Here is a 25786-nt window from a genome sequence, read left to right as displayed (position 1 = left end):
AAAATAGAAATACCCTAACTGATATATAGATATATCTATTTCTGATATAGTTGCATTGTGGAATGACAAGAAATCATATTGCTTATGTATATATTGCTTATATACTGTATTTTTTGGACTATAAGATGCACCGGTGTATAAGATGCACCAAGATTTCGAAGAGGTAAGCAAGAAAAAAAAGTTTTTGCCCCCAGGAGCACTCTGCAGGCCTCCTAAAGCCTCTGTGTGCCCTGTTTTTGCAAAAAATGGGCCTGTTTTTCGCAAAAATGGGACAAGCGGGGCAGGGCTTCAGAAGGCCAAAAATGGTTGTATTTGTTGTATAAAGTGCACCAACATTTCCACCCTCTTTTAAGGGCAAAAAAAAAGTGCATCTTATACTCCAAAAAGTAAGGTACATCATATAAGTTGTAACTTACTCATGGGTGCTAACAATAAAGTTGGTCTTTTGTTTTAGCATTATCACTAGAAATTAGTATTGGAACCACACTAATTTCAAGTCCCATATTTGGTCCTAAATGTATACTACTTTGCTTTATAGCAAATTATACAGCAGCGTTTCAGATAATTCAAATAGCACAGGTTGAATGATATTAATGGCATTTCAGTGGCATTCAATGTATTTAATACAACAGCAAGTCAATCTTTAAAATGTTTTGCTGTTTTTGAGCTTTTTGCTACACATTTGGGAAAAGTGAATACTAGTCATACTGCCTTCAGTATTTTATTTTTTCAAAAAGCTTACCTTCCAAGTGATCACCAAATTATTAGGTTCCGTTCCAATCCCGTGAACGTTAATAGGATTGTCATCTGGTTCTAAAAAATTATTTTTTTATATTTAAGTAAAATATAGACCAAATATTTGAATGTTATTTATATACTAAGCAGATAGAGATGTTTATTTACTTGCAGGTTTTGTAAAGTACTTTTCAGAAGCTTCACTTGGTTGGCTCCTTCCAATTTCATTGAGAGCTATTACACGAAATGAATAATTCACATATGGTGATAACTTTAACTTTACAGTTGTAAACATACTAGGGACTTCCATTTGGTAATTCCATATTCCTGGTTCACGCAAAGCATCTTCATATTCAATAATATACCCTGTAAATAAGTTAAAGTAAATTTTGCTTTATAAAGCCTTATTTTCTTCTCAGATGACTAGCCAAATACATATTTTCAAAAGTGTTGTAAATACTTGAAAATTGAAGATTCTGAAGGTCACGTTTTACTTGAAAGCAATCAGATTTTGCAGGACTGGACCTTTGCAAATAAAAGGATGGCACAATATTTCTGAACAATGTTAAGTGGAAAACTGAATCAAAGAAGTAACATCTCATGTATTTTGATACAGAAAAATAGATGATACTGCTATTGAATAGGTAGTTTATATTAGTAAGTAATAAACAGGTCATTTACATTGCTATTTTGCACCACAGTTCAGTACTTATGCAGAGGCACTTTACAGAAGCCTATTTTATCAGTAATTTAAATGAAAACAATCAAACAAATGCTGTTTATTGCAAAATAGAATGCTAAATGATTTTCCAAAGAAATAGAACAATCATACTTGTAATGGGGCTATTGTTTTCATTGCCAGGTATCCAAGTGAGTTGAACACTTCTTTCTAAATGATCTGTTAATTCCAAATCATAAGGTGGATCAGGATGATCTGAAAAGGGAAGTAAACAACTGTTATATCCTAGGAAAAATTCTGAACAAGCTTGTTTACAATATGATTGTGTAACCACTGGCATGCAATTGCAATGAAAATGTACAACTGACTTTGCTGGGAAACAATGCAGAACAAAGGCAGATTATTACATAAATTCTAGTAACAACATTTGTTTTGCATTACAAAGTAACAATATGACAATATTTTTGTCATGGTTCACCAGCAGTTTCAGTTTATGAGTTGTGGTAATGATCATTACAGCACTATTTTATATAAAACAAACATTTCTTTACACTAAAAGAAAATAAAAATACATTCAATAACTACAAAAAAACTGTTTCAGAATTACACCTTTATTGGAGCCTCTATATTGGCATGTACTTATCTAGGCTCACACAGACTTGATGTTTTTAACTTAATGAGAAACAGGCTTCTTTTTTTCTAACTCTTTCACAGTCAGAAATTGATTTTTGCTTAAAGTGTGAAGGAGCCAGGAAATCCAATACAGTATAAACATGGTGGTTTTTTAGAGAAAAAACAAGTCGAAGGCTGTGTCAACATTGCCAATGTGAGTCTGTGAGTCTTTAAGACCCAACAGAAAAGGGAAAATATGATTTACATTCTTTGCTCTATCTGATTCTGATAAATAGTGACAATCTATCGTAGAATTCAGGTCCAGGAAAGACAATAAGTTTTTAAAATTCAACCCAAGGTCTTTATAAAAATGTCTATTCTGATTGTTATGGAGAATATATCAGCAACCCATAAGGTGAAAAATTGTTTTCCTATCATATCCCACAATCAAACGGACATACGTAACAAAAACTATAACAAAAATTACCCAAACTAATTCTAAACTGGTAAGATCTTGCTCAAGAATTATGTGTCCATGACTAAAATGCTTAATGAATTAATAATAAAACTTTTGTTTCTTAATTAGGGGGAAATAGTTGCAAGAAGAAAATATATTAAGTGTACAAATCTTAAAGAATAAAGAGAGCAATGAGGAGTCCAGGTTTGGCATAACTTAGTTCATTTAATATAGCACCATATATAGACTTAATTTTGGGTAGAAAAAATATCCATTTTTAAAATCTTACGTTCAGTAGCAATAAACTACTAAGAGTCCATAAAAAGGGTCTATATATGCTGAAGATTATGTCACAGAGAAATTATAAGTCATTTTTAAAAATAATATTAAACTATGCTTAACAAATGATAAAAAGCAGCTGAATGTTACACAGGTTTTAATAACTCGTGTAGGCAATTATTTGAGAAATTTATACTGAAGACTAGTTTGATTTAATTATAATAATGAAACAGTTTAGCATTTCACCATAAATAAAAATAGTAACATAATTCTCATCAGATTTAACATAAATATATAACCAAACAAAAAGAAAAAGTCTGAAAAAAGCAGAAAGTTTAGCAAGGTTTGGTATATAATACAAGCAAGATTTATTATTAGTTTACCGTAAACAATAGGTGGAACTGTTGGAGGAGCTGAAAAAAAGGATATTAATATAAACTATAAAACTTGTGTTAGTAGTCAAAATAAAGCAACACCATTTATTACTAATATGACTTGCTATTGTAATAAAATATTATTATTTTATTTGCAAAAATGTGCATAATATACATTGAATGAAAACAACAACAAAAGCCTATTTTATCTGAGTGCTGAATAGCCCTGCAGACAACTGTCAAACTATACACTCATCATATTGAAAGGGATTATTTAGGACAGTGATGGCAAACCTTTTCAGCACCAAGTGCTAAAAAGGGAGCACTTCATGTGCATGCTCGCACTTGTCAGAGCCACGACCAGGAAGAGAAACTGCCCAGGGGATATGCACACGCTGGATAAAGTATTTCCGGTTTCTGACGTGCGCATGCAAGCCGGCCAGCAAGTATTCCGGTTACTGCCACGCATGCGCACACAATGATCATCTGGCCAGCACGGATGCTCACACCAGAAAACGGAAGACCAGCTCTTCCAGTTTCTGGCACTGCTTTACGCACAAAAGCCAGCTGATTGTTGCATGTGCATGTGTGCCAGAAACCCGGAAGAGGAACGGGCAATGCCGTGCGTGCCAGGCGACATCGTTCTGTGTGCCACTTTGGGCACCCGTGCCATAGGTTCGCCATCACGAATTTAGGCTATGTAAGCCAATTGCCTGCAGAATGCAGGAACTTTAAGCATTCCTGACAGAAGTCTGTCTAGCATCCATCTAAACACTGGCAAAGAAGTAGAGTTCAACATCTTTGGGTACTGGTCCCAGCATTGAAATGTTTTCACTGTTAAAAGGCTTTATTTTCCATTAACATTACTGGAATTAGCTTTTCTACTATGTAAATCTACAATTTGATAAGCATTGCCTTAACTTCAACCAGTTATTAATGAAAATATTGGCAAATTTGATAAATTCTGAATATTTTAATCTCCTTCAGGATAATCCAACAACTGACAAATACTGAACCATAAGAAATATTTCTTTAGAGCATGCTGATATTTTGTTTCTCTCATTTTAATAATAATATGTGCACTTCCAAGCTCTTTTGAAATCTGTCAAATAAGGCAATTAGGTATTTGTGTGTTACTTCCCTGCTAATGAAAAACTGTACTTTTCCATTAAACCTCCAGATGCTATGTAGGAGATCTTTCTACAAAAATACTTTCTAATTGGATATGGAGTTTTAAAACAAGATTAATTTAATAATGTCTACCTTACCAAATATAAATTCCAAGGAATTAAGATATTTTAAAATATTTTTCTATCAGACACAGGTTATTTTTTAACTCTACAAAAAATAGGAAGCTAATTTATGATATCACATTATAAACACATAATAATTATAATGCATAAAGAACCCTAAATATTAAGATTCTGGCATGGAAAGAAAATCTGTATAGAGAAAACTCAGAAGGGGTGTTGGTCTTACCTGAGACACACCTTCTCGTTGGGTGAAGACAGCAGCCAGGCATGGGTTGTACTCGTTTGTTCAGATTGAAGGACTGAGTCTGTCAGAGTTGCTAAGTCCCGCCCTTGTTGCTAGGGGCTTCCAGCTTTTGGCAAAGATGAAGAAACAGACTCGACATATCAGAAGAAGGATAGAAGGCAGGACCAGACTGACCTGGCTGCTGTCTCCACCCAGCAAGAAGGTGCATCTCAGGTAAGACCAACGCCCCTTCTCCATAGTGGTGGAGAGAGCAGCCAGGCATGGGACATATCAAAGCTTACTGTGCCTAACTACAGGCGGGCGCAGTCTGGTCAGAAGATTCCCATCTGATATGAACCCGGTGCAAAACTCTACGGACAAAGACCGCCTCAGCAGAAGCAAATTTGTCTAATTTATAGTGTTTAATAAATGGGGAAGGGGAAGTCCAAGTCGCTGCCCTGCAGATTTCCGTCAAAGAGGCCTGCGTGGCCCATGCCGCCAATGTGGCCACACTGCAGGTAGAATGTACTATCAGATGAGCAGGCCGTGGCAAGGAACACAGTTCATACGCCTTGGCGATCATTTGATGAATCCATCTGCCAATGGTAGAAGGTGTGACCCTGCAACCTAAAGAGATTGGAATAAAAGAGATAAACAACGACTCCGTTTTTCGTAACTCAGCCGTTCTCTTAAGGAAAATATGGAGACCCCTCCAAATGTCCAAAGTATGCCAATGACGTTCCAAGGGGTGGGCAGGGTTAGGGCAGAAATTGGGCAGGATCAGTTCTTGCATCCAATGAAAGGGTATATTGATTTTAGGAATGAAGGAGGGATTGAGCCAAAGGACCATGTAATTAGCCTGAAACATGCAGAGGTCACTTCATACAGAGAGGGCGACAATCTCCAAAATTCGCCTGGTAGAGGTAATCGCCACCAAAAAGGCAACCTTACATAACAAAAGGCGGAGACTGGCAGTCCGTAAAGGCTTGTATGGGGCCCCCATAAGGGAGTTCAGTAAAATAGACAGGTCCCAGGTAGGGTACCACAGGGGGACATAAATTATTGCACCCTTCAGAAACCTCCATATGGTGGGATGCTGGAATAAGGAAGTAAGGGACTCACAAGTCAGGACAGTTGAGAGAGCTGCCACTTGCCTCCTAATGATGTTAGGCAATAACCCACTATCTAGTCCATCCTGGAGAAATTCCAGGATCTGGGCTATTAAAGCCTGGAGGGGGGGGGATACCCACACGGTCACACCAAGTACAAAAGGCTGAATAAATGTGCCACTTGAATACAAGTGGCTGAATAAATGTGCTCCGTGGAAGGCCTCTGAGAAGCCTGAATGGTTTCGATGACCCTGGAGGAGAGGTTGTCCCCACTCAAGAGCACGCTGCTCAAGTGCCAGGCGTCAGTTGGAGCCACTGTGGGTCCGTGTGGACCAACGACTCCTGGCTGAGCGAAGCCATGCCCTGAGGGTGGAGCCACCAGCAAAGTCTTGAGGTTGGCAAACCAAGGCCTCCGGGCCAATGAGGCGCAAGAAGAACAACCTCCGCCTGTTCCTCCAGAATCTTCTGCACCACCTTCATAAGGAGTGGTAGAGGTTGGAATGCATAAAGGAGCCCCCGTGGCCATGGGCTGCAGACAGCATCCACTCCTTCTGCTCGTGGAGCTGGAAAGTATGCATAAAAGCACCTCCGGGAGGCCAAAATGGTCCATCGGGTCCTGGAAGAGGGACAGGCGTAGGTGCCACTCCGTGTAGTCAATGACTATCCGGCTGAGCCAGTCCGCCTGCATGTTGGACAACCCAGAGATGTGTTCCGCTGTCAAGGAGCGCAGGTGCTGCTCTGCCCAGAGACCTAGTCTGTAGGCCTCCAACATCAGACCCATGGATTGGGGGGCCCCCTGGAGGTTTATGTGCACCTTCATGGCCACATTTTCAGTCAGTACCAACACACGTTGGCCTGTGACCAACTGCTGAAAGTGTAGAAGTGCTAAATAGACTGCTCGCAGCTCCAGCCAATTGATGCAGGTTGGCCCTGGGCAACTTGTGACTGGATATGTGCCCCCCAGCCAACAAGGCTGGTGTCCATTGTCAGCACTACACGTTGAGGCTCGTGGAACAGTCGCCCCTTGGATATAGCCAGCGACCTCCACCAGGTGAGAGACTTGCTGACGGTGGAGGGAACCTGGACCTTAGTTGGAGAACTGCCTTTGCCCACCTTCTGAAAAGGCAAAAGAAACCATTGAAGCTCTCTTGTGTGAAGAGCAAGAGGGCCCACGGGGTGACATGAATGGCCAAAACCATTTTGCCTAGGAGCGTTGACAGCAGCACCAAGGAAACCTTACATTCTTTCTGAACCTTACAAACTAGCTCTCTGAGGCTGGCCTGCTGCTCCTGAGACAAGTTTACCTTGCCCTCTAAGGAATCAATCACAGCCCCAAGATGGAGTAATCAGGTCAAAGGGGTCAAGTGACTTTTCTCCATGTTAATGAAGAAACCGTGCTCCCTGAGACAATGAATAGTTACTTGGAGATCCTCAATGGAAAGTTGCCTTGAAGAGGACTGGATTAAAATATCATCCAAGTAACATTGGGCAGGGACAGGTATGGCCCTAAGGTGGACCGCCAAGGCAGCTAGCACCTTGGTAAAGGTGCGGGGCACAGAACTTTCTTCAAAGGGCAACACGCGGTATAGATAATGAGTACCGGCATAATAAAACCTAAGAAATCTATGGTAAGAAGAACAAATAGAAATGTGTAAATATGCTTCAGTGAGGTCAATAGAGGTGAGGAAGTCACCCTTCCTGACACCAGCCAGAATAGACTGAAGAGATTGCATTTTGAACCATTTATACACAAGATATCGGTTCAGCCTTTTGAGGTCAAGAATAGATCTCCACCCACCCGAGGACTTGGGAATGAGAAATAAGGGGGAGTAGAACTCCTGTCCCACCTGATCCTCAGGTACTGTTTGGATAGCTGGAATGTCCAGAAGGTGTTGCATGGCCAAATCCATGAAGACCTTTTTGTGTCTGTCTTTAGAGACAGGGCAGCAAATAAAGAACCTCAGGGGCAGTGGAGAGGAATTCAAGGGATAGACCAGATCTTATTGTATCGCTGACCCAGGTGTCCGACGTAAGTGTATCCCATCAGTTGGCAAAGAGAGCTAATCTGCCCCTGATGGGAGGGTCAGACATACAGTTAATGGTGGCGGCGGAATGAACAACTTCCTCCCCCTTGAAAGGGCCATTTGCCTGGGAAGGTTCTACCCTGAGGCGGCCTGTCTTGGTGTCTCCTCTGCCTAGGCCTGAAGGACTCTTGGGAATGGTACGGTCCCGCCCCCCCAATCAGATCCCTGAACAGGAGGCCTGCGGAAAAAGGGAGGAAATAAAAAATCAGCCCTGCAGTGAGATGTAGGCAGAATCTTATGCTTTTCCTTTGTCTCCACCAACAAAGGATCCAAGGCGGGTCCAAACAACTTGTCTCCTGTAAAAGGAGCCGAAACCAGATGCCACTTGTGATGGGTGTCTGCCTGTTGCCACTTGTGATGGGTGTCCGCCTGGCGTTCAGAGCCAAACCAAGCGACAAGCTGCCGCCACAAAAGCCATGGATTTGGAGGCAAATTGGGCAGAATTGAGTGTGGCGTCGCCCAAGAACTGGACTGCAGCAATGATTTTAAGATCCTGCTGCAGTCTGGTGTCCTCAGGAGGCAATTTGTCCTAAAACTGGCACAAGCAGAGCAAGGTTGCCTGTTGAAGAACGATGCTGGGGGTGGCAGAACGAATTACCCAGGCTGCCCCCGTTGAAGGACCTGGTCCGACTGGTGTTCTTCCGGGTGTAACCCTTCGTCCGGGTCACTCGGGATGGAGGTGTTTGGCAGCAAGGCAGCTATTGGAGCATCCACCATTGGAACTTGGAGTAATGCCACCAGTTCCGGTGCCAAGTTAAAGAATCGTCTGTCTGCAGAAGAAGGAACCAGGCCCAACCTAGGCGATGCCCACTGCCATTGGACGTCATCAAGGAACAAGCGAGGTGCTGAAATAGCATCCACAGGCTTAGTTGGTTCTGAAGAGAGAGGATTCAACTCCTCATGAAAAAGTGGAGGAGCATCCCCTGTAGCCAGAGGCCCCAGCTGTGCTATGTTGGATGCTTTGAAGAGCAATAATTTAAATATGGCCAGTGAAAAAAGACCAGTGAACGCAGGCTGCTCCGGGGAAAGATCTTCGTCGTTAGAAAGGTCTGGCTCCCGGGACTCAACCTCCCCAAGGAGCGATGAGCGGCTCCCATGGGAGGGAGCCGGGGATCCTGGATCTGAAAAGGACAGCAGATCATCCTGGTAATCATGAACATGAGAGGCAGATGCAATGGACATCACAGAAAGCACCCTGCTGGGCTGCTGGTATTCAGCCGCTAACGAATGTTGAATAGCCTTAGCAATAATCTGCTGGATGTTGCCAGGAAGGATAAAGTCTCGAAGGTGCTCCTGAGAAGTTTGGGCTACCATTGGAACGTGGACAGAGGGATGGTCAAGGGACCAGCCCGGAGCAGAAACCACATCACCAACAGGAGGAGGAGCTGTGACCATAGTGGGTCTCCACAATCCTGCTGCAGAAATCGATAAAGGGCAGTCTCAAAGAGAGACCTGGTCAGGGGTCACCACAGAGGATCTTTCCAGGGGAAGCTCTCTGCCGGAAGGGCATATCTCACCCCTGGACACTACGCCCAAGGGCACATGCTTGCTGGCCTTGTTGCAGATCTTCTGAAAGGCTTGATCCCTGCGCCTCTCATCCCTACTAGAAGCCTTACTGAGGCTGTGGGGCTTGTGGTGGTGCATGAGCCCTTGCTGCCCGTGGCACTGTTCACCGAATCGCAGGCCTGAGATGTTTCTGGACATATGTCCACCAGAACCAAGTCTGTCTGCTGGGCTGATTCGACCTTCTGGCCATTCTTAGATTTGGCCACATTATAATGTGCGATAGGTGAGACTCCTACCGCAAACAAGGGACACGGAGAGATAGAGTCAAGCTCTCTAAAAAGGCACTGTCTGCTTTAAAGGCATTCTATACATCTTGTTTTTTTTAAAATAAGCCCGGCTAGAACCTGCCAATTACCGAAGTATATAAACTGGCCTCTGCAAAGGCCCTGTCAGTTCCAAATGCGAGGTCTGCCTCTGCAATGGAAGCAACAATGGCCAGGCATGCAAAATGACCGCTCAAGATGGTGCAGTACCAAGTACTGAGGGTGCAACTTTCCGTTGAAGTCTGGCAAAGGTAAGGGCCTAATCCACAATCCAAGGCTTAAATGCCAGCAATTAAGGCAGCAAGGGTCAGAAACTCTGGCCGAAGTGCGGAGCTCAGATGTAAAGCACAATTGCGCTGATTGAAATTTGAGCGTGAAGCTTAAAATGGCGCCTGCCCAGCAAGTTGAGGAGCGCAAAACTCCTATGCTCTAAAGTGCAATTGCGCTAATAGGAATTTGAGCGCAAAACTCCTATGCTCTAAAGTGCAATTGCGCTAATAGGAATTTGAGCGCGAAACTCAAAATGGAGGCCGGTTCAAAAGTTGAAGAGCGCAAAGCTCCTATGGCGGCAAACAGAGCATTCAAAACTCCAGATCCACATGGCTGAGTTTTAGTGTCTGAAGCCGCCACTGCCAAGCCGGGGAAACCAATCAAATAGGGCTGTCACCTTTAGATCACAGGCAGGTGAAATGGGAGCATGAAGCTCCACCAGTCAAATCAGACATCAGGCAGCTTCTGCCAGCTGAATGGGCCAAATGGCTGCCTGACCAGCCCACAGGGAGCGCGAAGCTTCATGCAATATTCTTCCTGGCTGCAGGGAGTGCGAAAGCTCCACAAGGTCAAACCCCAGCCCCCACAGGAGCGCGGAGCTCCATGATACTCTGGACCACCTGCTGTTCAATGGAGAATATTCAAGCAGCGATGGAAGTCAAGCAGGGAGCTGGGATACCCCATTCGCAGGCAAGCTGAAGCTAGCTGCAGGGAAAAGGCACGATCCATCAAAGAGTGGAATCAGCCCTTTCACTCACAATTAAGCTGAAATTCCTAGAAGCTAAGGAAGAAACAGTAATCAGAAATATGGCCAGAGACACAGTCCAACACATCCGTCCAGTCTGAAGGACTGAATCAAAAGCTGGAAGCCCCTAGCAACAAGAGTGGGACTTAGCAACTCTGACAGGCTCAGTCCTTCAATCTGAACAGACAAGTACAATCCATGCCTGGCTGCTGTCTCCACCATTATGGAGAACTATATTTTCTCAGATCAGGTTCAAATGATGGATATTCTAAAAGCTGACATAGTTTCAGGCAAGTATATAAGAAATCATGCTGTCTTGTCTGGTTGTTTTTTATAACACTTTGGATTCAAACCTAAGATAGCATTACAATAGCAACTGAAAAATTATTTTGGTTGAATTTATAGGATCAAAATATATTCTTACTTTTATAATATTCCAATACTGTAATATAGAATAGCTTAAAACCAGTTAATATTTTCACAAAAAGTTAACAGATTTGCTTTTGCTTTAATTCTACATTAAGAGATAACTTACCCACAACAGTGAGTACAGCATTTGCAGAAACACTATCCAATGTAGTATTAGCCAGGCAAGTATATTCTCCACCATCTTTATCAGTGACATTCATAATGGTCAAGTTGTATTTACCTACAATAAACCTGTAATTACAACACATTTAATTATTCCATTATTGCAAACAGTTCTAAATACATAACTTATTAGTTGTAGTAAATAACAATAGCGTCTTAATACAGATGTACTTGTTACTTGACAGCAGTACAAAAAGACATCCAAAGGAGAAACCAAATTAGACGACTAGAGTCCATTACAAAAAATGAAAGAAAATACAGTGGAATTATGGGATCAGTTAGAACAATGGCAGAATAACAAATGTGGATAATTTTATTTATTACAATGATTTGTTGGCCATTTAATAACTTTCTGAAAAGCTGTGATGAATTTAGAATAAGAAGTTTAAATATTGCAAAATAAATTCATCACAAGTGTATGTTGAAATATGCATTCCACAGACATTGCTCATATCAAAGCACTAAGAAATCACATGCATTATGGACAAATAACATAGGCATCTGCTGGAATTGTGTGTCAAAGCAAAGAAATTAAGAGAGCAATGTAATAATACAAGCTCCACTCCTTTTGTATTCTTGGCATCACATCACACACATGTATGAAATAAGTGAAACTTGCATCCTAGTGGCATGATGCTGCTTTTATCATTTTGATGAAAGCATCATAACCTGTTATTATTTTAGTAACATTCGTTTGGTAATCATTACATCATTCTGGTTTTCTTTTCTCTTTGCAACTGAAGTATGATTCTAGGAAAAGATACTTGGTGAATATATCAAAAGATGCAGTATGATGTTACACAGAGAGGTTATGTCAGACTGTCTCTGATTATATTTAGGAAAGAAAACACCTTGACTTCATTTGAAAATAAAGAAAAGTACTTTTACTAAATACATCTGGAATACAGCCGTGGATAGTTGAGACAGAATATGGCCAACATTCCATATCCCCTCATTAATCCCTCCTTCCCACAAGAGGTCAGGCAGAGCTGGGCCAATGTCAGCTCCCTCTGCCCCCCCCCCCCCCCGTGGTAAACTTCTTCTGAAGGTCTCCAACTGCTTGGCATGTCAGGAATGCGGGTTTCGTTGAAAAGCCCACGCATCTGGTCTTCATGCTGATTTCAAACCTTTCCTCCCCCCTCCCCTTTTTTATGTCCGATGACACTCTTAAAGGGCCTTCTTTTCCTTTCCTGTATAGGATAGTAATACTCCTTAAGTCCATGAGCAATTCTACATTAAACATAATAACATTGCAATCTAACTACTAAATATAAAATGCACAAATAGAAGTGAAGATTGGAGTGGAGGCTGACAGGTTATCTATATTGAATCTTATTATAGCATACATGCCTGATGGAGAGAAATCATAATTGGTGCACTGCAGAAAGCATTATCTTAAAAAAATAGTAATACTTTATCTGCAACAGGATATATTATTAAATTATATCTGGAAATCTGTATTAAATCCCCTTGTTGGTGTTTTATTAACTTGCAAAAAAGTGGGGCTCAGGTTAGGAATACATACCGTCCATCATCTGGCAATTCATCATTTTCCTTCAACCATATAACTGTAGGTATTAATGTTGCATCATATTTAATTACACATTCAAAGAAAACCTGCTCCATCCTTTGTACTACTTTGTATTCAGGGTGCTTAATAATCATTGTGGGTTCTGAAACATAAAATAATTACTATGATACTTAACAGTTACAAATTGGCAAAAGATTAGGAGGTTTTTATTTCAGAGCCAGGGTTTCTTACCCTTGATTTCTAACTGAACATTATTTTGTGCTTTTCCTAGTTTATTTCTTGCTATGCAGGTGTACGTGCCACTGCTGTCCTTCTGGGCTTTCAGAATTTCCAAGGTCCCATTATTATGGAAAACATACTGGTTGCCCTGAAGAATGCTACCTTTCATTCCTTGAAACCTATGTATTGGAAAGAGAAATTATGCATTAATTTAAACTTTATTTGGAGGCAAGATGTCTACTGCATCTCTAAACCCCAACAGAGATGTAATAATATTTGATAAACTGTAGAAAGATGATTATGTACATACACAACAAAAAAGACCCAACTCACACAAAATGTTAAATAAATGATTGGATTTAACATGACTATTTTTTTAATATAATGTCCCCAATAAATTTTGGGACTACAGCATATCACACAAGGCTAACATTTTCATTCTCTCCACTCCATGCTCTGAAATTGCTGTTGAACCCTGGGTGATTCTATTGATGAGAGCACTTGGTAGGGGAATTGCTTACCCCTGTAATCCCAAACCTAATTGTCTCCCCTCCTGCTGGCAGTTATTTAAAAGAAAATGATTATTTATAGTCATGGATGCAATTTGTCATCAGATATTTGCTAAGTAGTGTAAGACAAATTAATTATGTATAAAATTGAAAATTAAATAATCAAGGTTCCCTTCACATGAAATGGAAGACAAACAATTAAAGTACACAAAAAGGTATAGATCTCTATTTAACTTTCCAGATTCCCACAATAGTCATTAGTTTAATGGGCATTAAGAATTAATGATTTCCCCCCCAATGTGAGCGACTTACCATTCAGCTTCAGGCATAGGTGAACCAAAAAAAGCACAATCTAGCAATGCAGGCTTATTTTCAATGACTTGATAAAGTTTATTGTACGGAGTAAGGATTCTTGGTGGTTCAGCTGAAAATAAAAATATCTTTTCAAGTGGTGTGAATATTTTGAATGCATTTGTGTAGGAAAGTTTATATATCTAGCTTATTTATCTAAGTGTATATGTCTAGCACTGATGATATTACCTACTTTGGGCAATTAAATGCCCCAGTAACATGTAATAATAATGTTGCCATTATCATACCCTAAGTGAATTATGTTGCCATTATCATACCCTAAGTGAATTAAGTAGAACTCTCTGCTGTTACAGATATGTGATGTTGGGGAAAAAGTGTCTTTCATTCCAGTAAATGCAATATTTGAAATCTCAATAATAAATTTATTATGATTTTTTTATTTTCCAAGACAGTTCTCTGCCTTATATCTTATGTAAAAATTGGAATAAGACGAGTAACCATCTAAGAACAAAATATTTAGGAATTGTCTTTAAGTCAGACATTCTTAACCCAGGGACCACCTGTAATCCAGTTTGGTATAGCAGATAAAATAGCAGGCTAGAAATCAAAAGAATTTAAGTTCTAGGCCAACTTTAGGCACAAATCCAGTGGATGGCTTTGGGCCATATACTCTCAACTGTAGAAAGAGGGCAAGGGCAAACCACTTCCAAAAATGTTGCCAAGACAACCGCAGGGATTCTTGGTGGCAAGCAGTCACCAGGGGTCAAGACTAATTTGAAGGCACACATATCTTAAAAAGTTGAGTAATCCAAATAATTTTCTTATGCAAATTACATAGCACCTAACCTAATGATCCCCCAAATAAAAATGGATAGGATTGCATATAAGAGTGATGGCTCAGTGATTAAATGATGCTTGTCAGCTGGAAAGCCAATAGCCCATGTTCAAGACCCAAGTGCCGCACAATGGGGTGAACTCCCATTACTTGCCCCAGCTTCTGCCCACCTAGCAGTTCAAAATCTTGAGAGTAGATAAATAGGTACCACTTCAGTGGCATGGTAACGGCGTTCTGTGCACCTTGGCATATAGACATGCTAGCCACATGACCCCAGAAATGTTTGTGGACAACTCTGGCTCCCTCAGCTAAGAAGCACCATTCCTGAGAGTCAGATAGGGGAAACCTTTACTTTTATAGGGTCTAGCCTACTAATCCCCCTAATAGAGATGAATAGGATTGTATTAAGACTTTATTGGGGATGACATTTGATGCTGAGATATCAAATCTGACATTCATTATATGCTTTTTTATTCATTAACTATATTGCTTTATGTATTTTAATGTAATTACATTTATATTAATATAGAACATAACTGAGATGCTGAAAAGACAAGTCCAATGAATACTAAAGTTATCAATGAGTCAATATTGTAGCGTGTACTGTTTACTAATGAATAATAAAGCACCATTATTAATGGATTTTTTTTAATTTTTAAAAAGCACCAACTGTCTTACCTAAAATATTCACAAATGCATTTGCTAATAGATATCCATATTCATTAGAGGCATTACACTGGTATACAGCACTTGATCTTTCTTGTACATTAATGAAAATAATTGTATCACCATCAACTTTTCTACTGGGATCTTCAGGAGCAACTGTTAAAACACAGGATAGATTAAATTATTCAATTCAACAAATTATTAAACTGTTGTTGGATTTAAGAAAATAATTTGAAGGAAGGTCAGAAATACTGTATATATCCATATATGTATATATACAGTATTTCAGACCTTCCTTCAAATTATTTTCATATATACATTTATTCATTCACTCTGTCATGCACCAACCTTATTCTAACTCAGAATTAGTTTAATAGTTTAATAGTAGTCCAAATCATGTAATGATAATTATATCTCAAGCCAGTGGATCATTTGTATCAGCAAAGATGAACTCCACTAATGTTAATATGAACATTCCTGCAAGCTAGCTTTTGATTTTATATCATATTTTATATGATTAAGCTCAGTATTTCTTCATATTATTTGAGACATACAACTGGAGATGGAAATTACACTGGAATTTTCTTCATGCAAAAAATACACTACTCAGTTGTGATTTCTCTTCTCTTTTTCAACAGATCAAGCTAGACAGTTGTGTCACTATAAATATTTCTATAATTCCCAGCAGAAGGGTCAGTAGTGAAGAAAGCTGGGAGCTATAGCAGCAGACGTTCATAGGCTTACTTTTGGATTATATGCAAATAGAATAGGATATTTTTTTCTCAAAAGATTAAAACATAGCAAATGCTCCTAAGATAATTAGGAAGGCAATTTCATACTCTTCCTCCCCATTTATCTTTGTTACTCTCAGTTCTGCTTCCCATCCTGCTTGGAACAACTTCAGTCTGCTTGGAATTCTTTTTAAGAATGTACAATTAAGTATAAAAATAAGGGTAAAATCAATTGTACAATTAAATGTATAATCAGCTATATACCAATTGAGCATTCCAGTGGATAAAAAGCATGAATCTTCATTTATAAAAATAAATACAGTATTAAAAAGCTTCTTAAAGTGCTTCTCTACTATATGAGTTTAGCAATCTAGGGCTTTCTTATCCCTTTCCTCTAATTAATTGCTTCATATGAGATGCTGGCTCTCTCTTTGTGAGGTACAATTTGAAATGTTCTTTTCCAGAGTCCCTGAATCAATGTGCATAGCAACTTAATGGGAAAGAAAAAAATAAACTTCAGAAAGGGTTAGGAGCCAATATTATTGGAAACTTGGGAAAAAAATTGGGTTAGAAACGTTAAATTCACGCAGGCACAGAATTTGAGGGAAAATTTTTATAAAATGTTTTATAGATGGCATTTAGATCCTAAAAAATTATCGTGTATGTATCCAGATATGCAAGCAAAATGTTGGAGATGTAATTGTGATGACGCTACATATTTTCACATTTGGTGGACTTGTAAGGATATAAAGGCCTTTTGGATAAAAATTTGGTGGATCTTACAAAATGTTTTAAAAAAGAAGATAAAGTTCCTGCCGCAATTTTTTTTGTTGGGAATTATTACGGATTGTACAGTAATTGAGACTAAATTGATTTTAAATCTAATAACAGCAGCAAGATTACTAATAGGACAATACTGGAAGAAAAAAGAAGTACCTACAATAGAAGAATGGATATTGAAGGTTGCCAATTTGGCTGAGATGGCGAAGATATCAGCCTTTTGAAAGACAATACATGAAAGATACTTAAAGGAATGGAAAAATGGATTGACTATATTCAACGTAGATATCAGACTAAGAGTTATCAGACTGTTTGAATGATTATGATGTATTATTTTGATTGTTTTGGGGAAGTTAGGAATTGATGATTGTAGGGGTATAATTAAGTTGGGATGAAAATTTTTAGCATATGTTTGTTTTATTTTTAACTATACCTTGTGTTCGTTCCGGGAAGTCGGGGAGGGAGGGGGGTTGTGAAGGGAGGGGGAGAGGGGGGGGGAAGGGGGGAAAAAATTGTAAAACTTTTTGAATTAAAAAAAAAAAAAGGGTTGAGTGGTAGCCTGGTTTAGAAACATCAAGGAACTACTATTTCACACTGAAGCACTTTTTTTTTAATTTGCATTTATATCCCGCCCTTCTCCGAAGACTCAGGGTGGCTTACACTATGTCAAGCAATAGTCTTCATCCATTTGTATATTATATACAAAGTCAACTTATTGCCCCCAACAATCTGGGTCCTCATTTTACCTACCTTATAAAGGATGGAAGGCTGAGTCAACCTTGGGTCTGGTGGGGCTTGAACCTGCAGTAATTGCAAGCAGCTGCTGTTAATAACAGACTGTCTTACCAGTCTGAGCCACAGAGGCCCTTGACAGAATTGGTTTTAGATTCCTTTCAACTTTTTAGCTAATGATCTGACTACTTTGCAGATTAAAAAGCTCTTACTTTGTAAGACAAAATATCATTCACTTTTTCTTAAATACATAAATGGTGACTTCGTAATTTTAGATTTTAGATTTAATCGTTATTCTCTCTCTGTAATCTTTAGAGAATAATGTCCATTATTCTACTTACATTAAACTATACCATGGAAGCTCTACAAATGTGGGTAATGTTTTGTTCATTCTTAACAAAACGTTGACTACTTGTTCAAAAACTTATATTAACAAAACCACTAACATCAAGCAATAATTTAACATGACATAAAAGTGAAAACAGCCCATACTTTCAACTGGAATTCCATTTGCTAACCAGCTTATGCTGGGTTTAGGATTGCCATTCGTTCTACAAATCAAGGAACCATCTTCTCCCGGAGATAATACAAGGTTTGAAGGTTCTCTTATCCAATAAGGGGCAGCTGAGTTTTAAAAAAGAAGCAAAAACATTCAGCAACTAGTTTTTGCAGTGGTAGCAGTATATTATGTTACATATATTAATATAATTAACGTCAAAACTCCAAATGTATACAGAACAAAAATGCATTTATTAAAAATAGAATAAATTGTTCGGTTAATAATCAAAAGTTTGGTAGCACTTTTTCAAACTAACAAATTTTATTAAAGGCGTAATCTTTCATTACCTACAGCTCACTTCAATCATCTTCATCTTCATTGTGATTCTAAAAAGATGCATAATCATCTTTTTATACTAACAGCTTTTACATTTAATAGCATATAAACTGTGTGGTAAACTCTTTTCCAATCTCTAAAAATCTTGTGTCAGAGACATAGTGAGTTGAGAGATTGAAGGATGAGAAAAATAGCTGAAAATACAACTATCGATACTTCTTGCTCAACATTCATTTGTTCAGGGACTGTTTGAAGTTAGTGTTGAATGAAGGAACGTATGATCTGGCCAAATTCTGGCTATTGCGGTGCTCCTGCAGTCATATGAATAAAATTTGAGTCCATTTGGGACCATCTGCATTTACAACTGCCATTTGCCTACCAGCTGCCCCTGCTACCTGCCACATTGTGTGCCACTACTGAACCAGCTGAGTCCTCTTTTGTGCCACCTTCTTTCACACCAGTACAACTGGGGGTTTTCTCTGCCATGGCCACAATCTCTGTTTGCATGCCAGCCAGCATCTTCATTTGCAGCTAGGGCGAAAGAAGACAGCATGAAAGAAGGCTGTGCCAAGTATGTCGTAATACATGTTGCAGCAATTAGCAGGACTAGGCAGTTGGTGGCAGTAGACTGGCAGGCAGCCAAAAGGGCAGAGATGTGAGGCAGCTGGGGGGAATTCAAGAGGAAGCAGTCTTTACCTTACTAGGCTCAAGACTAAAGGTAAAGGTAAAGGTTCCCTCGCACATATGTGCTAGTCGTTGCCGGGGGCAGTGCTTATCTCCATTTCAAAGCCAAAGAGCCAGCACTGTCCGAAGACATCTCCATGATCATGTGGCCGGCATGACTCAACGCCAAAGGCGCATAGAACGCTGTTACCTTCCCACCAAAGGTGGTCCCTATTTTTTCTACTTGCATTTTTACGTGTTTTCAAAACTGCTAGGTTGGCAGAAGCTGGGACAAGTAACGGGAGCTCACCCCGTTACATGGCAGCACTAGGGATTCGAACTGCTGAGCTGCCAACCTTTCGATCGACAAGCTCAACATCCTAGCCCCTGAGCCACCGCGTCCCGCTCAAGACTGGAAGGGACCAAACCAGGAATGGCTTGGATTGGGATGAATCCTTATCTAACAACCAGAGGAATTACCATCATGTTTTTTAAAAAATGTTTTAAACTTAACTTTATTATTTTTATAAATAATTTAAGGTAGTAGACATACCTAATAGTCCTTCCTGCTCCTATTTTCCTCACAACAACCAAGTGACTTCGGCTGAGAGAGAGTAACTGACTCAAAGTCACCCAGCCAGCTTATGTGCTCAAAGCGCAACTAGAAGTCACTGCCTCCAGATTTTTAGCCTAGTGCTGTAACCATGAGACCAACCGTCTCTTTTTGTGTGTGTTATAATATCCTATGCTATTCAAAGTTTTGTGTAACAAATTTCTGATCCTGCTCTCAAAGAATTCCTGATAATCAAATTTAAGATGTACCCAGAAATGCCAAGTCTGAGCAATTTAGAAGCCAGAAACACCTTGCAATTGTGATACTTCTATCACCCCTGGTGCTCTCTCCTTGCTGCACTGACATGTGGCAGTTTATTACAACTTTTAGAAATCTTTTTATTTTCTTTTAACATTTCTTTCCTGTCATTGGTTCTATTATTTACGACTTCACCCATTACAATATCATGAAATTAAAATGTAAACTTAGATGAAAGAAAAGTATAACTGCAACCTTCAGGAACTGAAAAGTTTACTACAATAGTCAATCAGATTCAAATAGAATACATTTTACATATTTGAAAGTTCTCCTTCTTCTCATGTTTATTATGAATTATCAAAAAGAATTATAAGACACTAAGAAAAAGTTTATATGAAGTTCCAATTAATCATATGCAACTTGGCCACTTTTATTTTGATTAAAGGATGTATTTCTGATCTGGCATGAATGTGAATTCAGAAATGTTTACAGAATATACATGTTAACTTTTAAATGATAAAGAAGACAATAGTAATTTTACCTTTGACACTGACTGTAATAACATGAAAAGCAGAACCCAAACGATTTGTTGCCATACATTTGTATTTTCCTGAATCAGCTTGAGAAACATCTATAATTTTGAGGGTTTTATGAAAATTGTCGAAGAAAGTCCTGTTGACAGGAAGGTCACCACCCTCTTTGTTCCAGCGGATTAATGGTGTAGGTCTAATAGAAGAAAATAACATTAAGAACAGTTGAGATTACAATGTTTAAATAAACATTGTAAATATTAAACATTTAGGAGTTTTAATAATTAAATTAATTTAATAATGGTTTTAAATCCAAACATATAATCATTTATTCTATGTTTTGTAAAAGATACTAAATACTTATTATACAGTATTTAAATTTTATTGGCTCTATTGCCTATATACTATGTGTTATTTTAATTGGACAAGGCTGAAAGGCAGTATTGCCACTATACTTTGATCAAGTATAATAAACATAATGGTATGTGGGAAAGACCTTGGGAGGCTGAGCAAAGAGATGCTGCCAGGGGAATGATCAGATAAAAGACAGCATAGCCCACAGCTGTATAGTAGATATCTACAGCTATATAACGGTATATATTCTTATTTTTCTTGATTAAAATGAAAACTCACAATCCTTCTGCAATACATTCCAGCATGAGAGTGTTTCCCCTTAATTCGATTTTGTTACTTGAATTTCCAGCAGGTGTTAGAAGAGTTGGCTGTCTTTCTGAATAAAATCTGACTAAAAAAATAGAAATAAAATTATATATCATTTAAATGGAAACAAAATCTACACTAAAACTAATTCTTTGCATCCAGTGCAATGCATGCATGAATGTATTTTATACATTCAGTTAATTATATAAAAAATACATGTTTTACCTAGGGTTCTATGACTTGTTTGATTACCTAATCATTTTGGCACGAGATAATTTTGAGAGAGATAAAGGTTTTGCTTTGTATATCAAAACCTTGCTTTTCCTATCATTTTTTAAACTGCAAATTTGATCACAGATTGCAAAAGCAACTTTTCCTTGGAAAATTTATTATTTCACTCTAGTATTAAAAACTCTTAGGATAAATAAAACACAACAATGAAAATACTAGGCACTGAGTTATATAAACTTTTATATAAACTATGGGTAAACTTTTCTATGGAAATCTTTGTTTTTGAACTATATATTAATTTTAATTATTATAAATTTAATTTAATTATCTTCCATGTATATTCAAACTCTTGCTCTCATTAATGAAATTTTGAATAGTTATATGCAAAGAGGACATAAACTCCTTATGTACAGTAACTCAATCCAGCTTTAGTTCCTGTGGTGGAATGTTGTCTGGATTCCCAGGAAGGAGGGGCTGCACTCCATTAAGCAAAGAGGCAATGAAGCATAAAATATTTGGTTGGAGGAAAACAGTAAGAGGGAGGCTCCTGCCTAGCAATTTCCAGGGTATATCTATATTGAGGGAAGTAGTTTCTTAGTTTGGCATGATTTCTGTCTATAAGTAAGGGTCAATGAAGGAAACTATTCAGAAATAACTTCATATGTATTTCTTGGTTCCTAAGAGGCTTGGCAGTTCCACAACTTCTCTTAAGAAAATACTAGAACTGTAATTTGATATAATTTTATTCTTTAGGATTTCTAACATCTGCCCATAGTTAGTTTCTTAACTTGGGGATTACTTTTAATAATGGAATAAGGGTATATCCAGAGAGAAAGATGTTATAAAAAATAGTATATTCCAGAAATCCAGAGTGAGCAGATTGCCCTGCCCTGTTTTTTGCATATGAGCTTTATGCATTCAAAGAAAATAAGTTATGTACTGTTTTAAGGGGAAAGGGGAAATTATCAAGCACTGTATCTAACAAAAGTTGCAAATCAGCCAGTACAAAATGTTCTAATTTAAATGCTGTTTTATGAAAAAGTAGAAGACAAATAGTATTCTACATATTTCTATTCCTTAAATAGTCATGGGCAATGGCAACTGAAAAGGAAACAAATTGCACTTGAAGCAGGAGTGGGTTCTACTTACCTTTACTACCGATTCGCAGTGGGATCATGCGTGCGTGCGCGCTTGCTTCTGCGCATGCGCAAACGCTTCCACACATGCACAGAAGCTTCCTGATGACATCGGAGTTGGTGGGCGGAGCCTCCCCCCCGGTTATACTACCGGTTCACAAGAACCAGTCCCAATCGGGGGCAACCCACCACTGACTTGAAGGTAGGTAAAGTGAAGTAAAGGGAGCCTATTATATCAGACATACATACATACATACATACATACGTGTGTATGTGTGTAATATATCTATAAATTTGCATCCATCCTATGGTCTAAATATATATTATACCTATATAAGCGTAGTTTAATAAATGTATTAAAAAGATGGCATTTATAGAAAGAATAATAATCATAATGAGAACTATAGCTTTCCACCTTCATAAAGGACTGAAATAAATAAATAAAATGTCACATTAGAACATGAATAATTTTAAATATATAGCAAATATATTCATCTTAATGCAAATAGTTTAACAATACATTTAGTAAGGTATTAAACAGAACAACTACCGTATATACTCGAGTATAAGCCGAGTTTTTCAGCACGTTTTTTGTGCTGAAAAACGTCCCCTCGGCTTATACTCGGGTCTATACGGCTTATACTCGAGTTGTTTTTTTTTAAGCCCCTCGGCTTATACTCGAGTATATACGGCTTATACTCGAGTTTTTTTTTTTCACATTTTACCGGACGGAAGCCCTGCCGGTGCAGTGAGAGGGCGGGGCGGGCGAGCCGCCAGCCTTCTCAGCTGAGGGAGGGAGGGTTTCCCCAACCGGTAGGTGCCTCATTTCCCACCCTCGGCTTATACTCGAGTCCCCAGTTTACCCCAGTTTTTGGGGTAAAATTGGGGACCTCGGCTTATACTCGGATCGGCTTATATTCGAGTATATACGGTAGTTTTTCATTGCTTTTTAACAAATTAATTATTTGGAATAAATATGCACTAATGTGTAGTTCCAGGAATAATGAATCATCAGAAAATAAAAAAATGAAAAGAATTATTGTTGATTCTTGAGTCAAAATGAAACATGTTCTTCATGCAAATATTTAGCTGTTATTTCCTAATTATCTAAACTTAATTTAGATTATGTAATTAATTACATAATTATGTAAATTACTTATCTCCAGTTCTAACGAGATCTACATTAATATGGTATGAGCAAATCAGCTATGAATTAATGTTAGTTGACTAAATTCTATATGAATGGAATAATGTTCATCTCTAAAACTCACCACCATAAAAATCAGAGTCACTCATATTAGCAGTTAATGTTTCATTCAATGAATTCACTGAAACAAATAGAATATCATGAAGAATGCAGCCAATATCATGAAGAATGCAGCCAATAAAATTAAATGTGGGCCTCAGAAATTAATCCTGTTATCACTACGCCAATGCCTTTAACTTCAAGCACAAAGGAATTTGGAACACAATCAATGACCCTTCTTAGTGTCCAACATGTATAGATATATTTTGATTTCTCATGCTCAAGATAAGAAATAGTCCTCTCTGGCTGAGGAGCATGTTTGATTCCTTCAAAGTTAGTTCCCCTATACTAGAAATTTCCAATATTGAGGAAAATTCATCCACTTCATCCAAGAAAGTTTCTCAAAGAGGTCAGGATTGTAATTGGCACAAATATGAAATATAATTATTTAATCTTTCCAGGCTACAGAAGCTACAAGTTGCTCTTCTGATCTACAGTTTGTTTTTTTGATGGGATTATCACTTGAAACTTCACTTGCAAATAGGATCTGAATTGGTATCATACCTAAACCTTATCAAACTGTATTCAAATGAAACTTGAAATTTTGCTAAGCAATTACTTAATCCTACTGATGTCAAAAGTACGGAAGCTATTTAAGAATAGCAACATATATTATTATAGTTGTAATAAAGATATATTGCAAATTATTTTGACTCCTTTCTAAATATTGCATTTCAATATGTTGCAAGAAGGCACAATTTTGCAAGAAAATGTTTTCTACTATACCAATATAAATTATATTTTGGCTAAATATAATGTCTACTAACCAATTTAGAAATTCATACTTACCTGGTTCAACTTTTAATGAAATAGGCTGCTTCTGCTGAATAGTTTGAGTGTGGTTAAATCTTGCATAACAAATATAATCTTCACGGCTATCTTCTTGTAATATATTAGAAAAATAAAGATCTCCATTTAGACTTTGTGAAACTCTATTATTTTGAGGCAGCTTTTGAAAAGCTATAAAAATAAGAAACAAAATGTCTATAGTGCCAGCTCACAATATAGAATTATTTTAAGCATATATGTAAATTACCAACATTTTCTTCCAGCAAGACACTTCTGTTCTATAGCCACAAGGAATCCAGTTCAACTTAAAGGGAGTTTTACCTTTAAGAGAAATTTTTCTTAACTGATATATTCCACAAAACTATCACTATGGCAGTTTCAGAACTATATTCCAGTTATGGTCCAACTATGGTTTGTATAACTCAGGGGTGTCAAACTCAAGGCCCGTGGGGCCACCCTAGAAAGAGCAAAAGATTGGCCCGCAGTGCCTCTGCCACAGAAAACGGTTAGAGGAGGCTGTCCCAGCCAAAAACAGAGATTGGGCGTCCATTTTTGCTGGCAGAGCACTTGGGCTGCCATAGGCATCAATACGAGTGACATCAATCTAGCCATGCCCATCTTGGCCACGTCCACCCAGCCCCCAAGGTCAAATACAACCCTGATGCGTTTGACACCCCTGGAATAACTCATTCCATGCCTGGGAGATATACTTTATTTGTTTCAAGATTTTTATTATGTATTCAAAATTGAAAATCTAATTACAATAGTTAAAGTGGGACAAAATATTAAAAAGAAGTAACAGATTCTAATAAAGAATATTAATTCCAATAATATGATTACATTAGGCCATGTTTATCAACAGAAGTTATAAAAAAGATATCTAACTGTAGATAATGTATGAAAACATTTTCCACTAATCACATTACAATCACTATTATGTGTATTAGACAAAATACACTATTAGACAAAAATAAAGATATGAAATGTATTTAAAACAGTGTAAGCAAACATTTCTTGAAAATCTATTGTCTAAGCACTATTGCTAAGAAAAAAAACACTAATTTTTTAGTAGCTGAGGGTAAAGGTTCATTCTCTGAACCAACCAAACTTGTTCCAAATGTTTTATTATAAAGCTAGGTAACATCTTCAACAGAGTTTTGGGGGTGTCAGTATTTTTCTGTTTATAAGGGCTTTGTGTGGTTAGTAGGTCTTGTGATGGGTCAGGTGTTGGTATGTCAAGTGAGGGTCTTATAATGGGTCAAGTGTGACT

The 25786-nt window shown here is 38.2% G+C and overlaps 1 protein-coding gene across 19 annotated transcripts in view; it reads right to left on the bottom strand.

Annotated features, from left to right (window-relative positions):
• NRCAM (neuronal cell adhesion molecule) overlaps nucleotides 1–25786 on the bottom strand; it is a 328107-nt gene that overhangs the window by 78731 nt on the left and 223590 nt on the right. For 9 of the 19 annotated variants that reach the window (XM_058191825.1, XM_058191808.1, XM_058191818.1 and 6 more), the window contains 14 exons: nucleotides 24517–24687; nucleotides 23693–23749; nucleotides 21028–21139; nucleotides 20406–20590; nucleotides 18048–18179; nucleotides 15325–15468; nucleotides 13812–13923; nucleotides 13003–13169; nucleotides 12766–12913; nucleotides 11185–11309; nucleotides 3146–3175; nucleotides 1568–1669; nucleotides 904–1101; nucleotides 743–813 (listed from right to left, as the gene is read on the bottom strand). In XM_058191825.1, the coding sequence (XP_058047808.1) occupies nucleotides 743–813; nucleotides 904–1101; nucleotides 1568–1669; nucleotides 3146–3175; nucleotides 11185–11309; nucleotides 12766–12913; nucleotides 13003–13169; nucleotides 13812–13923; nucleotides 15325–15468; nucleotides 18048–18179; nucleotides 20406–20590; nucleotides 21028–21139; nucleotides 23693–23749; nucleotides 24517–24687 (1754 nt within the window). Of the gene's footprint in view, nucleotides 1–742; nucleotides 814–903; nucleotides 1102–1567; nucleotides 1670–3145; nucleotides 3176–11184; nucleotides 11310–12765; nucleotides 12914–13002; nucleotides 13170–13811; nucleotides 13924–15324; nucleotides 15469–18047; nucleotides 18180–20405; nucleotides 20591–21027; nucleotides 21140–22434; nucleotides 23122–23692; nucleotides 23750–24516; nucleotides 24688–25786 lie in introns of those variants that run through there. The other 10 variants (XM_058191814.1, XM_058191822.1, XM_058191815.1 and 7 more) reach the window with 4 other exon arrangements.

The sequence above is a fragment of the Ahaetulla prasina genome, chromosome 7, assembly GCF_028640845.1.
Source record: "Ahaetulla prasina isolate Xishuangbanna chromosome 7, ASM2864084v1, whole genome shotgun sequence".
Lineage (NCBI taxonomy): Eukaryota > Metazoa > Chordata > Lepidosauria > Squamata > Colubridae > Ahaetulla > Ahaetulla prasina.
This window is presented reverse-complemented; position numbering and strand designations above follow the sequence as displayed.